The sequence below is a fragment of the Vicia villosa genome, linkage group LG6, assembly GCF_029867415.1.
Source record: "Vicia villosa cultivar HV-30 ecotype Madison, WI linkage group LG6, Vvil1.0, whole genome shotgun sequence".
Taxonomy (NCBI): domain Eukaryota; kingdom Viridiplantae; phylum Streptophyta; class Magnoliopsida; order Fabales; family Fabaceae; genus Vicia; species Vicia villosa.
Window position 1 is genome coordinate 14932599 of NC_081185.1, and position 18400 is coordinate 14950998.

The window sequence follows — 18400 nt, forward strand, 5'->3', positions numbered from 1 at the left end:
ATAGGATGACCAAGCTGGCTCAACACAGCTCCAACTCCAGTGCCCGATGCATCTGTTTCAATTGTGAAAGGCAAAGAAAATTGAGGAAGGGCCAGCACAGGTGCAGTAGTAATGGCTACCTTAAGTTGCTCAAAAGCCTTTGTAGCTTGTGTGGTCCACTTAAAACTTTCTTTTTTTAATAGGTCAGTCAGAGGGGAAGCTATTGCAGCATAGCCTTTAACAAATCTTCTGTAGTATCCAGTCAGGCCAAGAAATCCTCTGAGTTGCTTGACATTGTTTGGTTGAGGCCATTTCAAAACTGTTTGTACTTTATCTTTGTCCATTGCTACCCCATTTCCAGAAACCGTGTGGCCGAGATAATCAACTTCCTCCATGGCAAAAGAACACTTGGAAAACTTGACAAATAGTACATGGTTTTGTAAAATCTGCAGAACTGTTTCCAAGTGATGTAGATGATCAGAAAATGTGGGACTATAGACAAGTATATCATCAAAAAACACCAAGACATACTTCCTCAAAAGTGGCTGAAAGATGTGATTCATCAGGCATTGGAAAGAAGCAGGAGCATTGGTTAGCCCAAAGGGCATAACTAGCCACTCATAATGCCCCTGATGTGTTCTGAATGCTGTCTTGTATCTATCACTAGGTTCCACCAAGATTTGATGGTAACCAGACCTTAAATCCAGTTTTGAGAAATACTTAGCTCCAAACAGCTCATCCAATAGTTCATCTACAGTAGGTATAGGAAAATAGTCCTTCACAGTAATAGCATTCAGGGCTCTATAATCAGTGCAAAATCTCCATGTTCCATCCTTCTTTTTGACCAAAACAATTGGTGAAGAGAAGGGACTGCTACTTGGTTGAATAATGCCCTCAGTAAGCATTTCCTGTATCATGCTTTCAATTTGTTCCTTCTGACTTTGGGGGTATCTATAAGGTCTTACCTTTACTGGTCCTTTGCCTGGCATCAAAGGAATAGTGTGGTTTTGTAATCTTGGTGGTGGTAAGCCTGTAGGTTTTTGGAACAGTGACTTGAATTTGTTTAGCAAAAGCACTAGTGCTGCATCCATATCAGTAGGAAGCTCTAACCAACAATCTGGTTCAGCCATATGTTCAGCCCTCTGAATAGCAAAACAAGACTCAATAGCATCTGTTAGGTACAATCTCCTCATGTGATGTAATTGAGCTTGTTGTGGACTCTGACTTCTTTCCCCTTGTAATGTTACAAACTTGTCTTTATCAAAGAATTTAATGGACAAAGACTGGTAGTCTGCTACATGTGGTCCCAATGTAGCTAGCCATGTAGCTCCTAGTATTAAGTCTGCCCTCACAATAGGTAGCAAATAAACAGGAATCTTGATGTCATGGTTTTGGACAGCGACACAAAGTTCAGAGATGGACCCCTCAGGACTTAGGGAATTTCCATTTCCTACCAAAACTTTAAAGAGAGGTGCAGGGGCTATATCTAATTTCAAAAATTGAGCAATTCTAGGTTGTAGGAAGTTGTCTGAACTACCCCCATCAACCAAGATCTGAATTGGCATTTTACCAATATGGCCTGTGAATTTAATTGTACCCACACCAGTTGCCCCTCTTAGAGCATTGAAGGATAAATGTAATTCAAGTTGTTTCTCTTCCATAGTAACAGCCTCGTTCTCATTTGCACTCTCATGCTCACTATTATCCTCTTCAATTTGTAAAATCATCAAGTTTCGGTTGGGACACTTGTGATTAAAGGACCATTTCTCATCACAGGTATAACACAAGCCTTTCTCTCTCCGGATTTGCATTTCTGCTGAACTGATTTTTTTAACATTTTGGTGTTTTGAAAGGGTATTTGTGGGTTTTAAGTTAGGAGTAGGTAACAATGGAAATGTGTTAGGTCTATTTGGGTTAGGGTTATTGAAGGTATTTGATTTAGTGGTTGAAGTTTGTGGTTGATTTCTAGTTATGGGTTTGGTTTTCTCTTCAAAGAGTTTAGCTAAAGCTACTGCCCTTTGAATAGAATGGGGTTCTTGTGCTATAACTTCTCTTTGCAAATCCGGTAGTAATCCACTGACAAAACAGTCTAACAGAGCTTCTGTACTAATGCCGTAAACTCTATTTGCTAATGATGTAAACTCTAAATAATACTCAGCAACACTAGCTTTTTGTGTCAATTTAAATAGAGTAGCGCGAGGGCAATCATAACAAGAAGGACCAAAATCTACCTCAATCGCTCGCGTGAACAATTGCCATGACTGGAAAGGGTTAGTCCTCTGCATCATTTGGTACCATGGGACCACTTTTTCGGCAAGATGAACTGCAGCAATCGTCAAACGATCAGCATCGGGTGTATTGTAGTAGTCGAAGAATTGCTCTGCTTTGAAAATCCATTCTATTGCGTGTGTACCATCGAATCTGGGAAATTCGAGTTTGACACTTCTGGTGTGGAAGGGGGTTTGATTTCTGCGTGAGTTCTCTTCATCACGTTGGGATTCTGCTGCACGCTGGAGAAGTGATTCAACGGCCGTTTCAATGCGAGTGATTCGTTCTTCGTTGCTCATTTCCAGGGAATCGGCACGTTGAGCATGCTCGCGGTCACGAATATCCATGGCGTCCATGAATTTCTTGAGTTGTAGCTGAACGTCGTTCTTCATATCTTCTTGGATTTCTTTCAAGCGTGCCAAATCCGACATGATGTAATGAAAGCACCAATGTAATAATACTAACGGGAAATTAAAGGAATGAGTATTATTATTAATCAATATCACTTCCAATCTGCCATTGCAGAGTTACAAGCAAGCATTTGGTGAATGTATACAAGAATAAGGAGAGGACTCTTAGAGAAGGAAGAAGAGAAAATATTCCCAAATCATTCACACTCACATTCTCAATCCTAATTCTATATATACTAGGGTTAATGGATGAAACCATCCAGCTTGCAAGATGGGCGACGCACTCTCATTCCTCTTCCCACTTCCTGAATTTGTGGGGGAGCCATAACAGAATTTGTCCCATTATCATCTTCTAGAACCCTTGCCACCTGTCCTCCTTGCTGATGTGGCACGTTCATTACAGTTTATCATACCACTTCTTTACTCGACCACAAATGAAACTCATTTTTAGCTCACTTATGGATCAAAGGCATCGATCTCAATCGCGGTAAGTGAACTAAGTTTAAGGAACATGAATTCTTGATCAAGGGAAGATAAATAGGATGAATGTAGAGAGAAACTATATTTTCTTGAAGAATGTCATGATAGGGATGTAATATCTAAAGCACAAGAGGGGAGGGAGTGGAAAACTGTGGATATTTATCCCTTTCTCGATTAAGATCGTGTTATAATTTTTTTGAGTAATAAAGCGTAGCAGAAGTAAAGCAAATAAATTATATTGCATAAATTAAAGAGGATAATGATAGGAAGATTGCACAAGAGAGTTATCAAGGTTTGGCCAAAAGTTGACTTAGTCTTGTCCCCAAGAGTTCTTCTCGAGATTTTTCACTATAGTCTTGTGAGCTTTTATCGGTTATGTTTTTTTTGTGTAAGCAAGAAATATATATGAGAGAACTAAGGGTTCTCAAACCTTGATACACAAGAACGGAACGAGTCCGACAAAAAACAATATTACAGACCAATTACAATCACGACATAAAAGACAAAGGGTCTTTGCAAAAATCGTAAACATTATAATTGGAATGAGCAATGTCGCCAAAGGAAGACCACCTCCAACTTAAAATCTTAATATTCCAAACAATATTGTTAATATTCCAACCGTCATTCCTAAAACAATAATCGTTCCTTGTCAAGCAAATAATCCAACAAGTGGTTAACCAAAACACCCCCAATTTACCAACTTTGATACCTTTTACCCGACCCTTGGAATTCCATTCCATAAAGAACAAAATACTTTCTTCCTCTTTCCAACTCGGATAATCCGCCCACACACCAATTTCCTTCCAAACAACCTTAATCACATCACACTTGAAGAACAAATGATCCTTGTCTTCCAAATGCATATTACAAAAAACACAATTTAAGTTAGGGGTAGAAAAGTTAATACCTCTATACATTAAAAGATCTTTAGTGGGGAGCCTATTCACAAAAAGCTTCCAAGCAAAATCTTTAATCTTAAAAGGAACCTCCATCTTCCATATCATTTCTAATGCCTCTTCATTCCTATTAAAAGGACCAAAAGGCGTCCGCAAAGCAACATACCATTGGTAACACGAAGCTACCGAAAAAGACTTTTCCGAATCAAGCAACCAACAAACGGAATCATTACCATCGTGCCACCCCTTGAAATTCTATAAAAGAGCCCTCAAAACCGCCACCTTGTCTAACAAACCCGCTAGCTCCGCCTCACGCACCGAAATTCCCAAGTCACCTCATTTCCACTCCCCATCACACCACCCTCCCATAACCGCTACGGAAACTTTTTTCAAAGAAGAAATCTCAAAAAGTTTCGGAAAGGCCTCCATCAAAATAAAATCATCTAACCAACAAACTTCCCAAAATGGGGTAGAAAAACATTGCCCACCTTAAAACAACAATTGGAAACAAAAGGGTCGTAAGAAAAAGGAGTAAAATTACCAACCTTAATTAAATCCCGCCACCAAAATGATGAAGAAGAATGATTGGAAGAAACTCCGCCACATAAAACATGCATACTTAAATCTCCATATCGAGCCTTCAACACCTCACTCCACAACGACCCCCTCCATTGGTTATCCTCCATCTCCATTTATTTAAAAGAGCCAAATTAAAGTCTTTAATATCTTTAATGGCTAATCCACCTTTTAAATAAGGTAAAGTCACATCTTTCCAACTTACCCAATGAATGTTCCTCTTCTCCGACACCCCCCCACAAAAAATTACTTTGAAGCTTGGTAAATTCTTTAACCACTTTAACCGGCATCTTATAAAAAGACATAGTAAAGATAGTTAGCAAACTCAAAATGGACTTCAAGAGAGTTATCCTTCCTCCAAGGCTAAGGTAACAGTTCCTCCACCCATGCAAACACTTTCTAATTTTATCTAAAAGAGGAAACCATGTGGACTCTTTCCTAGGATTCAATCCAATGGGAATACCAAAAAACACAAAATTACTCTCTTCAATCTTACAAGAGAGGTACAAAGAGGCAGCCTCCATAAAATTAGGCGGAATGTTAATCCCAATCAATTTGCTTTTGTGAAAATTAATGCCAAGATCCGAAACAAGCTCAAAAGCCCTCAACACAATCTTTAAAGCCTTAACATGCTTCCAAGAACCCTATCCCACCAATAAAGTATCGTCTGCAAATTAGAGAATGTCTACTCCACATCTCCGTTTTATCAAAAGATTCTCATATTCTCCAATTTCAATGGATCTCCGAACCAACCTAGCAAGAGCCCCCGCTACAATAACAAAAAGAAAAGGCGATAATAGATCCCCTTGTCTTAAGCCTCTCCTAACCGAAAACTCCTTAGAAGGACTGCCATTTACCACCACCGACATATCACTCCTAAAAACCAACAAATCCATCCATTTCCGCCAATTATCTCCAAACCCCATCTTATTCAACAAAAAGCGCAAAAACTCCCAAGACTCTTTATCATAAGCTTTTTCAAAGTCAACTTTAAAAAGAAGACAATAAATACCTTCCTTCCTAGCATAATCCACCACCTCATTAGCCACCAACACGCCATCGAGCATTTGCCTCCCCGGAACAAAAGCACTTTGACAATGATAAACAATGGAATTCAACACTAGTTTCAATCTTCCCGCCAATATCTTCGCCATGACTTTGTACATACAACCCACCAAACAAATTGGTCTATAGTCGTCCAATGTCAAAGGATCGGAAGCTTTTGGAACTAAAGCCAAAAACAAAGAAGTGACTGCCTTAGATAACTCTCCTCCCACAAAGAAATGATCAAAATACCTCATGAAGTCTTATTTTAAAAAAACCAACACCTTTTAATGAAAAGAAAAGAATACCCATCCGGACCCGGGCTTTTAGCTCCACCACAACACTTTAATGCCTCATTGATCTCAACTTCTTGGAAAGGTCTTTCAAGCCATACTTTATCCTCTTCACTAATTCTATCGAAAATAATCCGTTCTAGCGTTGGTGTCTCTCCTACCTCCACTTCAATTTTTTTTGTGAAATAATGAACAACGTGATCTTTTATTTCCTTCACCGAATCTAACATCCCCTTTGTCGAATTAATAGGCCCGGTATAATTTATTCTTCTGTTCTCCTTCATAACCTTGTGGAAAAATCCACTATTGGAATCTCCTTCATTAAGCCACTTCAAATTAGCTTTTTGAACTAACATATTTTCCTTTATCCTCAATTTCGTCCAAAACCGACTCGTGGCTTCCTTCCTATTAAATACCGTATCCGGTTGAATATCTTCCGCTTCCAACAAGTCATCTCCTAAATTAATATCTCTTACTTCCTCTTGAATATCCAAATCAACTCTACTAAAAACCTCTTTATTCCACCATTTAAGCCTCCCCTTAAGAAGATTAAGTTTTTGTTTCAAAACATAATCTCCTCTACCTTCCACCTTAAAACTCTTCCATTCATTTTCCACGAACGAGAAAAAAGAATTGAAAGAAAACCATTCATTATTGAATTTGAAAGGTTTAGGACCCCAATCATTATTATCTACTTCCAACCAAACGGGAAAATAGTCTGAAACATCTCTATGCCCCACCAATTGACCCACCCCCCCCAATCCTCAATCAATTTTACCGACACTAGAAGTCTATCAATTCTACTCATCGATATTCCGTTGCCGCTATACCAAGTAAACTTTTTCCCTTTACAAGGTAGGTCCACCAACCTAAACCTCTCTATAAAATCCGCAAACTCCTTAATCTCGTTAGAATTAGACACCACCCCTCTCCCCTTCCTCTCACAACTCTCCTTAATAGCATTGAAATCTCCACCAATAATCCACTCTCCATCATCAAATAACTCTTTCAACTCCAAAAGCTTCCGCCAAAGAATTGTCTTCTTAACGATATCACAAGATGAGTAAACATTAATCACATAAAAGAAAATGTTCTTCACACGGAATTTCACGCCCAAGTACCCCTCCCCTTTGAAACTAGAGATAACTTCCACACCGTTATCCTTCCAAAATATCAACATACCTCCCGACCTTCCTAAGGAATTAGAAAACGAGAATCCGAAGTCTTTATTTCAACAAAAGCTTTTCGCCACCGAATCTTGTAAGTTGCAAATTTTAGTCTCTTGTATCAAAAAAATATCCACTTTGCTTTTTAGAATCAAAGAACTAATTATTTTCCTCTTCAAAGCATTGTGTCCAAGAACCTTAATACAATATGGCCTTTTGAATTTTGAACAAACTTGTTGAAAACCTATGGACGACTTTCACCCAAGATCAAAGTTTTTCACTAGCTAAGCTTCATAAACCAACATCAGAGATTTATGGTTGATCTCAAACAAACAAAACCTAATTTCTTAAAGGTATTGTACTTTTAAGACTATCAAATACCAGCACAATCATTTACAACAAAAATTTCACAAAAAAAATTTCATTTCAAAGCACTAAGACAACCAAAGGTTAAGAAAGAAAATTTCTAGAGAGAGAAGGAGAGAACTTAGAAAGATAAATTCCAAAAAAAAAATGAAATCGTTGGGAAATGGCGTGATTTTAAGTGAGGGAGGCCTCCTTTTATGTAGTAGTTGAAATTACCAAGAAAGAAAAGAATCCATGGGCCTTATTAACTATTTAATTGATTGGTCTAATCGATTAAATTGGATGAATATGGTCATAATGATTCTCAAAATGGAATTGTGATATATGTCTGTTGCCAATGGCTTAGGTGTTGTGGAAATGTCTTGGGGCGTAAATTTAATCTTTTCTAATCGATTAGGCTAATTGATTAAATAAGAACAAAATTTTCCTTTGTCATTTATAGAACTCCTAAGTTATTTGACACAGCTTTCAAGTCATTTTTAAATATTTTTCTTTTAGAAAAAGTGTTTTTAGTGTGTGTGAGATTTCTTAGTACTTTTAAACTACTACCTTATTTTTAAAGTACTTAGTTCACACAAATTGACTGAAAAGACCTGACGAGCTTTTATATCTTTAAATTTTTTAAGAGACTTTTAGGACTTTTGTTAAGTTGTTTGATTGACTCGAGTTCTTTCATTTTTGTCGATAGTTGTCTTTGAGTACTTCATATTTGTTGATAGTTGTTATGAGTAATCCATGTTTGTAGATGTATCGTTATCATCAAAATTTAGTTGTTACCTGCAAGATCGTAGATCCACAAATTTGATCCTAGACTTTGTTCCGTTGAATACTGGCGTGAAGGATCACTACTCTAGAAAAGCTAGCTCCTAATTAAAAAGGATCATACCGACTGATAACTAGCTCATTATGAGGAGATTACATGCTAGAAACACTGTCTGTGAAATACCCCCATACCTGAAGCACAACAAAGTTGAAAAAGTTCTATAATTGATGCGACATTAGTGCACCTACTAATGGACAAGTCTATCATATAAGAAAATTTATACCTCTGAAAAACTCATAATTGCCCTTCTTTCTAATTTTGCCACCTCCCAAAAATGGGGACAATTTTGGTCCTAAAATTACTTTTTGCAACTAATGATGTCATATAATTCTATTCCAAATACATAGTTGATGTTTTTTTCCTTTGATCATTAGGTTGGAAAGAACTGATGATGTCACTTGGGGTTGTTTGGTTACATATAAACTATTGTAACCTACTTTAATTCAAATTTTTTTGGAGGTATGCACGCTTTCCCATAGGCCACCTCACCACAACTTTCATCTTCTATCATTTTTATTATTAAAATAATCAACTTATAGCTTCTATGAGAAGCTTTTCTACATTTAACACTCCCTCTCTCTTATTCTCTTTTCAAAATTTACTACTCTCTCTCTCTCTCTGTCTCTCTCTCTCTCTCTTATTTTCTCATGTTCTCTCTCTTCTCCCACTTTTCTCCCTTTTTTCTTCTGGTTTTGTAAGAAATAGAAGAAATATTTCACATTTTTGTTCTTCCACTCTTCTACTATTTTTTATCTTCACTCTTTCAAATACAGTGCCTACAAACCCTTGGCATTCTTCATCTCTCTCTTTCAAAGCATAATTGATTTATTTGTTCATCATATCTCTTTTGGCTTCGTTTTTATGTCATCTTTGATTTCTTATTTTCTGTTGTTGATTTGAATACATTTTTTTATGTGCAGGAAGCCAGCTTGAAACACACAAGAATGTCAAGGGTAAGCGGGTTAACGGATGTGTTCATTCGGTTTAAACACTTGAGACAACATAAAATTCAAGACAAAGTAAATCTTACAAAGAAATTATTCAGATCTATATCAACATGAAAAAGAAAGTACTTTTAACTTAGATTTGTATTAGAATGATATATTAAGCATTTGATAATATGCAGAGTTGTTATCATACTACAACATGTTTATTTTTTTGGTGTGGAGAAGTCAAACATATTTCTGGTTGTAACATCAAATTAACTATCTTTGTTTATTTCTACTACTATAACATTAGGGGCTTGGTATGAAGTTTGTGTTCAAAGTAAAGCAAATAGAGGCGGTTGATTTGGTCCGGTTTCTCTAAAGTTTTGAAACATATATAAGACGGTTCACTGTATTTGTTCGGTTTCTTCATTATTTGACTACATATTTATTCACTAAAGATACAAAATGATGTATGATGCAGTGTTTTCAATGTAAGCCTTTTCTATATATTATCAATTCTTAGACTATCTTTTTCTATACATTATCAACTCATAGACCAACATTTTATCTATATTGTCAACCCATGCACCAATATATGTACAATATATTAAAAAAATTATCTTTTTATTTTACAAATTTCAAATATTCGTTTCTTCAACTTACTAGTAGGAAACCCGTGCTATCGCACGGGTCTTGTCGGAATTTCACATTACATGTATCTAATTTTGACTTGCAAAGTTCCATTATATATATCAAACATAGGATCTCATATATACGTTCACATCTACCCGTGAATTCAGATGAGTTAACAAACCCAAGTTGAATTCAAATGAGTTCATTCTAAAAAAATTATTAAACCTATTTTAAATATTATTCCATTTTTCCAAACCTAAAATATATGACAGTTCAAATTTACAAATTTAACAAATCTAAAATGTAAGACAGTACCCCCGTCAAAATTTATTTTTTACATCATACAATATAATAAAGCAAGATGAGAATTTGGGCAAGTTTGCCGTGTCAAATTCTCAGTCTTTAGCTATATTTAATTGTTTCTATAAAAGGAAAATTTCAATTAATAAAATTCTATTATATTTTTAAATGAATTAAACTTTATTTGTTATAAAATTTTATTATATTTTTGCAATTGGGAAGATCAATCGTGGATTGTCCTTAGAACAACATAAACGAATATTTGGGGAAGAGGAAAGAAATTGATATTGAAAGTGAAACGCCCAATGCATCATTTCTCAATACAAGTTCACGCTTTCGGTTCATCTTCAATTTCATCATCAATTTCTCTTTTCTTCTCATCTTCAATTTTGTCTTCTCCACTTAAAACATCTTCTTTTCCACTAAACAAAACATCAACTTCTCCGATGCAATCGGTACTTGAACCAACAATTTCTCTTTTCCCTAACCTGAGGAAGCACATCATCAATTTCATCGATTGGATTTCCATGTAATTATTTTGTGGTGTTGATGTGCTTAAGGTTCATATGGTTATTTAAGTCTACTTTGCTTATGTTTTTTTTATTACATGTTAATGATCATAGGTTTTTCCTTGATAAAACTAACACATGAAACTTAACTTTTGTAGATTGGAGGAGCCAATGAAGCTGAAGTTGGTGACAAAAATGATACAGTAACAGGTAAGCATAATTCTTTGTCTTCATTTGACGTTTTCTGTTTTGATTTTCGAATCTTTTTTTTTGTTTTTTTGTATAAATGGATTTCAGAAATTGAAGAAGATTAAGGACTCGAGTTAGGCAGAGCAGGGAATTGGAAGGGCTGGCGGGGAAAATGCGAGAGAGTAAAGGGTACTTTTCCTCTTTCATTTGTGAAAGATGTGTTTGGTTTTTTTGGTTTAGTTGTGTGTTAAAAATGTAACAATGTGAGCTTGATGTTGTTCATTTTATTGGTTATAGTTAATTGTTGTTTGCAATTTCTAGATCTGTGCTGAAAATGTATGAACCAGAAGAGGAAAAATACACAGTGTTCAAAGAAGGTATCAAAAGGTATGAGAAATCTTTTGTTACTATACCAATTTGTCATGGTGGAATGAGTATCAATAATTACATAATCATTCATCTGTAACAAATTATCGAGGAGGGTCTGATTATTGTAGCTCCCCAAGAAACGGTGAAAGAACTTGAACAGGTGGCTAAAATTTATGTACGTCTAATTTGTACATAAAATATATATGGTGTTGCTTTCAAAATGTTACGGACATAGCTAATTGATCATTATCTGAAGCTTTTCTTGCTTAAAGCAGCTAGCTGGCTTTCTTTTACCTAACTATATCATGGCTTGGGCAATCAGCGTTTTATATCACGACATGCATTATACATATGTTGGCCTTATATGCTCTGATATTTTGTTTCTGGTTGGCTATACAATTTTACTGATATATGCATTATGTTGACATAATACATGGATTGCATAAGTGATTTCTTTTTCAGCTAACCAATATTTTTAAGATGAGAAGATCAAATTTCATCAAAAATAGGCTTATCTTGATATTAAGTCTAATAATCTTCTCTATAGTTCATATGTTCAGCTTGCAAGATTGTCTATAGCTTGTCCTTTCTTGGCTTAAGAACAAAGTTCTGAACTCTGGAACTTAAAACATAAACCGGGGGTTATTCTTTAGTTAGTTTGACACATGCTCTTTTTGATGTTTCATTGATGAAACATTTTATAACTTTTATGTAAAATGAGATGTAATCATTACATCAGTTGTTCAATAGCAATGATTTGTGTTTTATAATTGTAATATCTGATATATTATTGTCCCAACTCTTTAGATTGCTATGAAGGAGCTAAGAGAGCGGAAAATTCCTTTTACCATCTTCTGGATTGATTTGTGCGACTGTTTTGTTGTTCGTGTTGTGAATTAAACAAGTTATAGGTGATTCAATTGAAGCATTACGTATATCTATAGGAAGATTAATCCTTTTTGTATTCCTTTTGCAATAACAAACATGGGTTCTGTAATGCTTGCAATGGATCTGCTTGCAATGTATATCTTAAAACGATTGATGATGAAATGGTTTTGAACTCAATAGACAATACTCCTAAAATCACATATTTTCTAGCTTTGTCATGATCCAATTAGTATTATCAGATTGACTAATATGTATTCTTTGCATGTGCAGATCAGTTCCACTTTATAGAAAAAAATGCAGGCTACTTCGGAATTATCGATTTATAGACACGTCAAGGAGAGGAATGGACAAACTTCAGTAAGTTATTATGTCTATTTTTCTTGAGAATTTGTCTATTTTTCACCAATTTGTCTTGAGAATTTAAACAAATTAGAATACAAAATATTATTGGGAAAAAATTGTAGAAGTTTTTAAAAATTTATATTGTTAAGAAAAACTATTAAATACATACTTGGTAAAAAAACAATTGTGAAAAATAGAAGAAAAAAATTATTTACAGAGTTGTAATAGTAAAAAGATTTTTAAAGTTTAATAAGTGAGACAAATAAATATATTAACAGGGTATGGTACGCACGCTTATTTTGCCTCATGTTTTACTCATCATTGGTGTGAATCCTTGTTTTTGATTTTCTTTAATTGTATAAAAGAATTAATAACCTGTGTGTCAACATAATCTTAAAATTATTACACGTGTGTTCACACAGTACTGATGTGTTACCCGTGCATTCACACGGTACTGGTGTGTTACCTGCGTATTCGTATGAATACTGATGTGTTACACACGCGTATTTGTTACATGTGTGTTCACACAATATTAGTGTTATGAGGTATATTTTCAATGTTATAATGGTTTAAATCCTATAAGAATATTAAAATACGCCTGATTATATTTGAAAATAATTATATCCTAAAAAAATGTAACATAGATTTTTGTAAAAAAAATATAGTTTTGATAGTAGAATATTTATAATTTCAATATTTTAAACATAAAATTGAGAAACTAAAAGCAAAAGTTATTATTTTTAGAAAATTAATCATATATTTAAAAGATTAAACATTTGATACTCTCTTATACTCTCTTATACTCTCTTTAAATCAGTTACAATCAAAATTATTAAAGTGATTATTATGATAGATATTAGGCAAAATACTCTTTTTGGTCCCATATGTTATTCTCGGGGTTCATTTTGGTCCCTTAATTTTAAAAAGTTTCATATTGGTCCCTCAACTCTTCAAAATGTGTCATTTGAGTCCTTTTTGTCATATTAGCGACTAATTTTTCAGTTTTTTCGTCGCTAATATGACAAAAAGGACTAAAATGACACCTTTTGAAGAATTATGGGACCAATATGAAACTTTTTGAAATTAAGGGTGTGTTTGGTTCAAATGAGGGGGAGGGGAGGGGGGGATTTTAGGGTCTGTTTGGTTCAAATGAGGGGGAGGGGAGGGATTTTAAAGGAGGGGAGGGAAGGGGAGGGGAGGTGAGGGAATTTTTTTAATCAAATATGTGTTTGGTTCAAACGAGGGGAGGGGAGGGGAAGGGAGGGATTTTAATTAAAAATATGTTTGGTTCAGGAGGGGAGGGGGGGGATTTTATTAATAATTTACATTTTTATCCTTATTATCTTATATAAGTGATACAATATGATATTCAAACGTGAAAAATTTATAGATATTTTTTTGTTAGAAAAATTTCTAATATTAAGTGACTAAAAAGTTATAATTTACTACATAATGTTAAAAAATTGAGTTCACTTAATGCGAATAAAATATTCAAAAACAAATTAAATTATATGTTGATAATAACTTCTAAACCATAATGAAATATTTAACACATCAAATACATAAAATAATTTATTATTAAATATAAATAGTTTAAATATTTTAATAAAATAAATAAAGAAATTAAAATGAAAGATATTTAAAGTTTGATATAAAAGAAAATATGATAGGATATATAACAAAATTAGAAAGAAAAAAAAAAAATAAACATAAAATAGTTATAAAAAAATATAAAGATTACGATTTATATTAAAGACAAAAATTTTAAAATAATTTGAAGGTGGAGAATAATTATAATAAGTTGAAGGTGGAGAATAATTACAATAAGTTGATAGAAGCAATCGAGAAAACTCACACAGAAGAGAGCAGTAATACAAAAGAAAATGAATAATTTTGAAATATTAAAATAAAACTGAGGATATTATAGTAATTATAATAAGTTTTAAAATATCAATGTTTAGATTCCTCCCCTTCCCTCCAAATCCCCCCGATTAGGGGGGACGCAAAAAGTGTGTTTTGGAGGGGTTTTGCTCCCCTCCCCTCATAAAATTTGAACCAAACACATTTAATTAGAAATATTCCATCCCCTCCCCTCCCCTCCATCTACCCCGAACCAAACACACCCTAAAGGAGGGAATGGGAGGGGAGGGGAGGTGAGGGATTTTTTTTAATCAAATAAGTGTTTGGTTCAAAATAAGAGAGGGGAGGGGAAGGGAGGGATTTTAATTAAAAATATGTTTGGTTCAGGAGGGGAGGGGAGGGGTTTTATAAATAAATTACATTTTTACCCTTATGATCTTATATAAGTGATATAATATTCAAATATGAAAATTTCATAAATGTTATTTTGGTAATAATTTTTTTAATATTGACGAACTATAACGTTATAATTTACCATAACGTTAATAAACTGAGTACACTTGATTCATATTATAACTCTCTGACACAAATGAAACTATATGCTAATAATAATTTTTAAATAGTGATGAATCATCTAACAAAACAAATACATAAAATAAGTTATTATTAAAACTAATAATTTAAATTTCTAATAAAATGAATAAAAATAAATAAAATAAATTAAATGATTTAAAATTTGATATAAAGAAAATGTAATAGGATAAATAACAAAACTAGAAGAAAAAATAACATAAATAAACATTAAAAAATTATAAAAATAATGTAATGATTATGATTTGTATTAAGTTAAAAAAAATTGAAAAAAATTTGAAGGTGGATAATCTATTAACAATATATAAAAGTTAAAGTACCTGGAAATTCCACGTATACCCTAACTGTGTTAAACTTAAACTAATCTAATAATTAAGGGCAACTAAGTCTTTTTATTAAATACTGCAATATGGTTGATTGTAATTTCAAATTTGCTGACATGGCATCAATACAAAAATCTGCACAATTATCCCTCTAAACTTTAATTATATTTATTATCACGATAAAAATTCATCAACATTAAATATGAGCAGCCAACATATACTGTTGAAGGATATTAAGATGGTTGCATACATTCCAAACCCTAAATTTGTTGTTCATCCAAACATCAGTCTGTGTGGCTTACATGGTTGAAACAAGGATCACGGTGGCTGGTGTTGGAGGGGATCAGTCGCGGTTTGATGCAAATATGAAGGGTGTCGCGATTTGGTAGAAGCTCTTGGTGGCGTCAAAGTTTATGAGAGGTGCAGTTGGGATTTAATCTGCGGCGGTGATTCTGACTGAGATCATGATGCAAATTTGGATGCAAGGATATTTTACTGTAGAAAAGCGAAAAGAAGATACTTTTTTAAGGGATATTGTGTTTCTGCCGGTGTCGGAGCTACTCCTTAACCCTCCAAATCCCAGGTTTGTTTTCATCATTTATTTCCTAGCATTTTCTAATTGAAGGGTTGACTTTCAATTGAAATTTGATTTTGTAGCTATCAAATGATTTTGAAACCATTTATTAGTGTTTGCCTAGGTGAAGATATATCTATGGGTGCTGAAGTTGTTTATCTGCTTTGATAGAGTATTATCTTTCATATAACACTACCCTTAACTCGATGTTTTTACAGGCTGATAAAAGAGAGACCTTGAAGGCGTCGTACATTCATTATGTCTTTGAAACGAGTTTAACACAGGTTTTTTCTTTTTCGTGTATTTGTTTTTGTTACAGAGAGAAACAATTGTTTTGAAATTGATTGTTTTGTTAGTCTGTCCACAAAGTGTTTATTGAATAGTATGAACCAAAGCTGTATGAACCAGACCTGGTGTGAGCAGCAAATTCTATCTGAGTGACTAATAGGTGCTTTGTCGGGAGACTTAGTACTTATTGGATGTACAGCCTGAATACAGATTCATATACTCTGTCGGGAGCTAAGTATGTGTATGAAGTGTCCATGGTCTGATTTGAACTATGCATCAATTATAGTTCTGTGTTATCTTCAATTAAGCATTAAGAAAGGCAATGGTTGGCTGGTGAGTTGATTCAAGAAGAAGAAACATATAGGAAATGGTGAGTATCTTGATGGGAGCTGGATATTTACATCAACTATGTGGAAGAAGAAGAAGAAGAAGATGTATGTGATGCTTTGTTTTGTATGTTACATCACAACACTTGAAGACACCAGTAAAGATTAGGTTCAGACCTATCTGTTGAAGATATGTTCAAGAGCTATTTAGAAGTTTCTTCTATTTCAAGGTACATGAAGTGGCAGTCTGGATCTTGTGTAGCAAGCAAACTAAGGATTCCAAATTTGGAAAGTGTGGCAGTTCCAAATGAAGAATGCTTCAGGTTAAGGACAATTATTCAAAACATCCTTATGTTGTAATTCTCAGGGGGATTATGAAGTATGACAAGACATCAATCAGTGTAGGTGGTGGAACACTCAGAGATATTGATGAGATTTCAAGTCTGATAAACTAATGTCTTGTGTGATGTCACAACATCACTATATCTTGTTGGTTTGGAAAATTATCTAGAATCTAGCATGTGAAGGATGAAGAAGCAACATTAAGTCTGAAGTGACCGTTCTAACTTAATGTGGATTAGAATGAGCAGATTCTGATCTGGGTGATGGTAACATGTTCTGGCAATTCGTGTTTACTTTCATGATGAAGACTTCAGTAGTGAGTATGACTATGAAGACAGAAGTTTGGTGAGATGATCAACATAGTTGTGGATAAAAAGGATTCTTCTAATTCTAATTGGAGAGTATGTTAATCATTATGAGAAACATCATATCAAGGAGGATTTCAAATTATCTTGGCAGACCATGATCAGAGTGCAACTTGGTAGGGTTATGATCAACAAGTGGAAGAAGTGGCAGTTCTTTATGTTGAGTCTGTGGCAACCTTTCTATGGAAGCATCAAGTGTCAAAGGGTTATTTGTTGATTATTTCAGGTGGAGATAAGGTGGTAGTCTTGAATCTGTTGAAGAAAGAGAAGTGGAGTTAGTTGAATGTACTGAACTGTTCAACTGTATCTTAATGTTATACAAGATGTTATAACATCTAAATTATGATGTGAGTATCTTTTGTAAAGGAGTTACTTTGTAATAGTGAAGTGTGTCAGCTAGTTAGTTGGGCAGAGGGTGCGCTCTTGAAGATATGAAGATGCGTCTTATATTTTCCATTCATCATTACAAGTTTTCCTGTATGAAGCACAAATTATCTCAGATAGGGGGAGTGTCTTCTTAGTTCAAGATATAATTCTAGAAAATTATCTTGGTCTGTTATACTCTATCATCATAATGAAGGTGGTCCAAGTCAGCAGGAGCTTTTTCAACTTAGTTAGAGGAAGTTTCTTATGAAAAGGTTTATTTAACAAGATGTATCATTACAGTCAGTTTTTTTGGGAATGGTTGAATCTAACCATGTGCGTCTGGTATCCACAAATCTTGAACTGTTCTAGTGGCTGCATGTCAACAAGTGTTGGAAGGCTCTTCACAGTTGCAGTATACAGTCTCAAGGTGATCAGAACAACAGAAGTCTATGACTAGTGAGTCAGTAAAGGAGTAGGAGGTCTATTACGTGGTTCATAGGATGCTTTGTCAAAGTCTCTTAAAGAATCTTAAGCTATGTGCTTGAGGGGTGAAAGAGGGACAATGTCTGACAGGATGTCATGACATAGTTAAAGACATTGATTCTGCAGAGTCAAACAAGGAAAAACTGCTTTGGAAAGAGTAATTGCTTTTAGAACTGTTTCCTAATTAATAGTTTGACCATTGAACAAGACCAAAGACTATCGTTACTTCCTATGATTCTCCAATGGCTATAAATTAGCATCTTCGCAGCAGGCTTCATATATCAAATCTCTCAAAGATGTGTTTCGTGTGTGTTTGTGTTGGGTGCGTCCAGGTTTGGTATTGCGATGGGTTCCTCTACCAAAATCTGTTCAGAATAACTCAGGGTGGGGAAATCATGGAACTCTACCAATGGTGTTACAGC

General features: G+C 34.4%; 1 protein-coding gene and 1 long non-coding RNA gene across 3 annotated transcripts; one reads left to right on the plus strand and one right to left on the minus strand.

The window, feature by feature from the left end:
* Positions 1-5921: 5921 nt before the first annotated feature.
* LOC131613249 (uncharacterized) lies at positions 5922-7126 on the minus strand. Its single transcript, XM_058884935.1, has 2 exons — positions 6725-7126; positions 5922-6545 (listed from the first exon to the last, which is right to left on the minus strand). The coding sequence occupies exons 1-2, from the start codon at positions 7124-7126 to the stop codon at positions 5922-5924; spliced, it is 1026 nt and encodes a 341-aa protein (XP_058740918.1).
* A 3296-nt stretch (positions 7127-10422) lies between these two features.
* On the plus strand, positions 10423-18190 carry LOC131611264 (uncharacterized). 2 transcript variants are annotated; one of them, XR_009286817.1, is made up of 8 exons: positions 10423-10723; positions 10831-10882; positions 10970-11050; positions 11183-11248; positions 12038-12141; positions 12389-12475; positions 15523-15817; positions 16027-18190. It is a non-coding gene; the product is annotated as an uncharacterized LOC131611264 (long non-coding RNA). The 2 variants fall into 2 exon arrangements; XR_009286818.1 differs by having other exon boundaries at positions 10423-10692.
* Positions 18191-18400: the final 210 nt, after the last annotated feature.

Bases quoted from the DNA above. Each gene is read 5' to 3' on its own strand.
- LOC131613249 (XM_058884935.1), bottom strand. From the start codon at position 7,126: ATGTTGATATTTTGGAAGGATAACGGTGTGGAAGTTATCTCTAGTTTC. The intron at 6,546-6,724 runs GTAAAATTGATT...AATGAATGGAAG, and splicing joins TTGATAGACTTCTAGTGTCG to AGTTTTAAGGTGGAAGGTAG.